Source organism: Notothenia coriiceps, unplaced genomic scaffold (genome assembly GCF_000735185.1).
Source record: "Notothenia coriiceps isolate Sejong01 unplaced genomic scaffold, NC01 NC01_scaffold00011398, whole genome shotgun sequence".
Lineage (NCBI taxonomy): Eukaryota > Metazoa > Chordata > Actinopteri > Perciformes > Nototheniidae > Notothenia > Notothenia coriiceps.
In genome coordinates, this window is record NW_011344099.1 from 1 (window position 1) to 2,549 (window position 2,549).

Sequence of the window (2,549 nt, forward strand, 5' to 3'; positions counted from 1 at the left end):
AGTTATGGGTATTTTTACTGAAGTACATTTCAAAGTTCTTTACTTTTACTTGAGTAAAGAAGTTTAGTCAGTACTTCTACTTTCACCAGAGTATCTTTAAACACGAGTCGTGTACTTCTACTTGAGTAAAGGATGTGTGTACTTCTACTTGAGTAAAGGATGTGTGTACTTCTACTTGAGTAAATGATGCGTGTACTTCTACTTGAGAAGTTAACTGATAGAAGAAGAAGTTAACTGTTAGCAGTAGAAGCTAACTGTCAGCAGTAGAAGGAAACTGTTAGCAGTAGAAGCTAACTCTTTGCAGTTGAAGTTACGTTTTAGCACTGGAAGCTAAGTGTTAGCACTGGAAGCTAAATGTTAATTTAAACATTGGTTCGTTACACAACCACCGGGATCTTTCTGGTTGAATAAATGCTGAATACATGAGAAGCAGAGTCAGAGCAGTATTCCTGTAACCCCTCCTCTGTGTTCAGGGCCAGTTTGCTAAGTTTAAGAAGTACGTGGGTCACAGCTCCAACGTGACGAACGTGCGCTGGTCCAACGACGACTCGCTGCTGCTGTCGGTGGGGGGGGGCGACACGGCGCTGATGATCTGGACCCGAGAGCCAGGAGGAGGCCACAAGGAGAGCAGAGAGAGCCGAGCTGTGGACAGCGAGGAGTCCGACGACGATCCGGAGGAGGACGGGGGTGAGCTCTTATTCTGAAGGCCTGACTTTTGAGAAGTTTCTACATTCAGAGCTTTTATTCTGAAAAAGGGACAGTTGTTTATACTAGGGAGAAGTTTCCTCCTTCAGAGCTTTTATTGTGAAAATCTGACCTGATATCTAATGAGAGAAGTTCCAACATTACAAGCTTTTATTCTGAAAATCTAACCCTTTAATTGTTAAGAAAAGTTTCTGCCTTCAGAGCTTTTATTCTGAAAAACTGAACTTTTTCCACAGGATCGGAATCAGAAATCCTTTATGATGTTGACTATAGCAGCTGACGTACTCTAACTAAACGGACAAAATGTAAACGGACAAAATGACAGACAAATAAGAAGGGCAGAAATGAAGCGTGGGTTAAATCTGCCCTCAGTTTGTCCTGACAGGACCTGGCTGTGGGTTAAATCTGCCCTCAGTTTGTCCTGACAGGACCAGGCTGTGGGTTACATCTGCCCTCAGTTTGTCCTGACAGGACCTGGCTGTGTTTTAGGCTACGACAGCGACGTGGCGCGGGAGAAAGCGGTGGATTACATCACTAAGATCTACTCTGCGAGCATCAGGAACATGACGGGAACCAGACCTCACCTTCAGCACCGAGAAGTGCCTGTGGAGGAGAGGTACACGCACGCACGCACGCACACACGCACACACACACACAGTTTACTGAATCCTGTTTCTTGTTTCCTGCTTCCTGTTTCCTGTCTCCTGCCTCCTGCTTCCTGTCTCCTGCTTCCTGTTTCCTGCCTCCTGTTTCCTGCCTCCTGTTTCCTGCCTCCTGCCTCCTAATTCCTGCCTCTTGTTTCCTGCGTCCTGCTTCCTGTCTCCTGCTTCCTGCCTCCTGCGTCCTGGTTCCTGCCTCCTGCGTCCTGCCTCCTGCTTCCTGCCTCCTGCGTCCTGCTTCCTGCCTCTTGCTTCCTGCCTCCTGCTTCCTGCCTCCTGCGTCCTGTCTCCTGCTTCCTGCCTCCTAATTCCTGCCTCCTGTCTCCTGCTTCCTGCCTCCTGCCTCCTGCGTCCTGCCTCCTGTCTCCTACTTCCTGCCTCCTGCAGGCCTCCAGTGAGTCGTGCTGCTCCGCTGCCTGAGAAGCTTCTGAAGAACAACGTGAGCAAGAAGAAGAAGCTGGTGGAGGTCAGTGCTTCATGTTATTCAGTAATCATTGAGTGAAATCTGTCCCCCCCTCTCAGTGGGGTTGAAAGGTTTATCTTTTGTTCCTGGAGTTCAAAGCATTATTTCCAACTGTTCTCAAGATAAGATAAGACTTTATTTATCTCGAAGAAAATTGTTGTGCCAGAGTTACAAAAATACAATAAACACAGCAGCATGATAAGATCCCAGAGAGACTCAGGATGCTGAGAGGTCCCAGAGAGACTCAGGATGCTGAGAGGTCCCAGAGAGACTCAGGATGCTGAGAGGTCCCAGAGAGACTCAGGATGCTGAGAGGTCGAGACTCAGGATGCTGAGAGGTCGACTCAGGATGCTGAGAGGTCCCTGAGAGACTCAGGATGCTGAGAGGTCCCTGAGAGACTCAGGATGCTGAGAGGTCCCTGAGAGACTCAGGATGCTGAGAGGTCCCAGAGAGACTCAGGATGCTGAGAGGTCCCTGAGAGACTCAGGATGCTGAGAGGTCCCTGAGAGACTCAGGATGTTGAGGTCCAGAGACTCAGGATGCTGAGAGGTCCCAGAGAGACTCAGGATGCTGAGAGGTCCCTGAGAGACTCAGGATTTGAGAGGTCCCAGAGAGACTCAGGATGCTGAGAGGTCCCTGTAAAGGATGTGTGTACTTCTACTTGAGTAAAGGATGTGTGTACTTCTACTTGAGTAAAGGATGCGTGTACTCTAACCCTCTC

At 48.7% G+C, this 2,549-nt stretch overlaps 1 protein-coding gene across 1 annotated transcript; it reads left to right on the forward strand.

Annotated features, from left to right (window-relative positions):
- Positions 1-473: 473 nt before the first annotated feature.
- Positions 474-1,830, forward strand: LOC104946698 (echinoderm microtubule-associated protein-like 6; the record flags this gene model as incomplete). Its single annotated transcript, XM_010772573.1, has 3 exons — positions 474-687; positions 1,195-1,321; positions 1,752-1,830. Coding segments are annotated over 3 exons (420 nt in total), but the record flags the coding sequence as incomplete, so codon positions are not given.
- Positions 1,831-2,549: the final 719 nt, after the last annotated feature.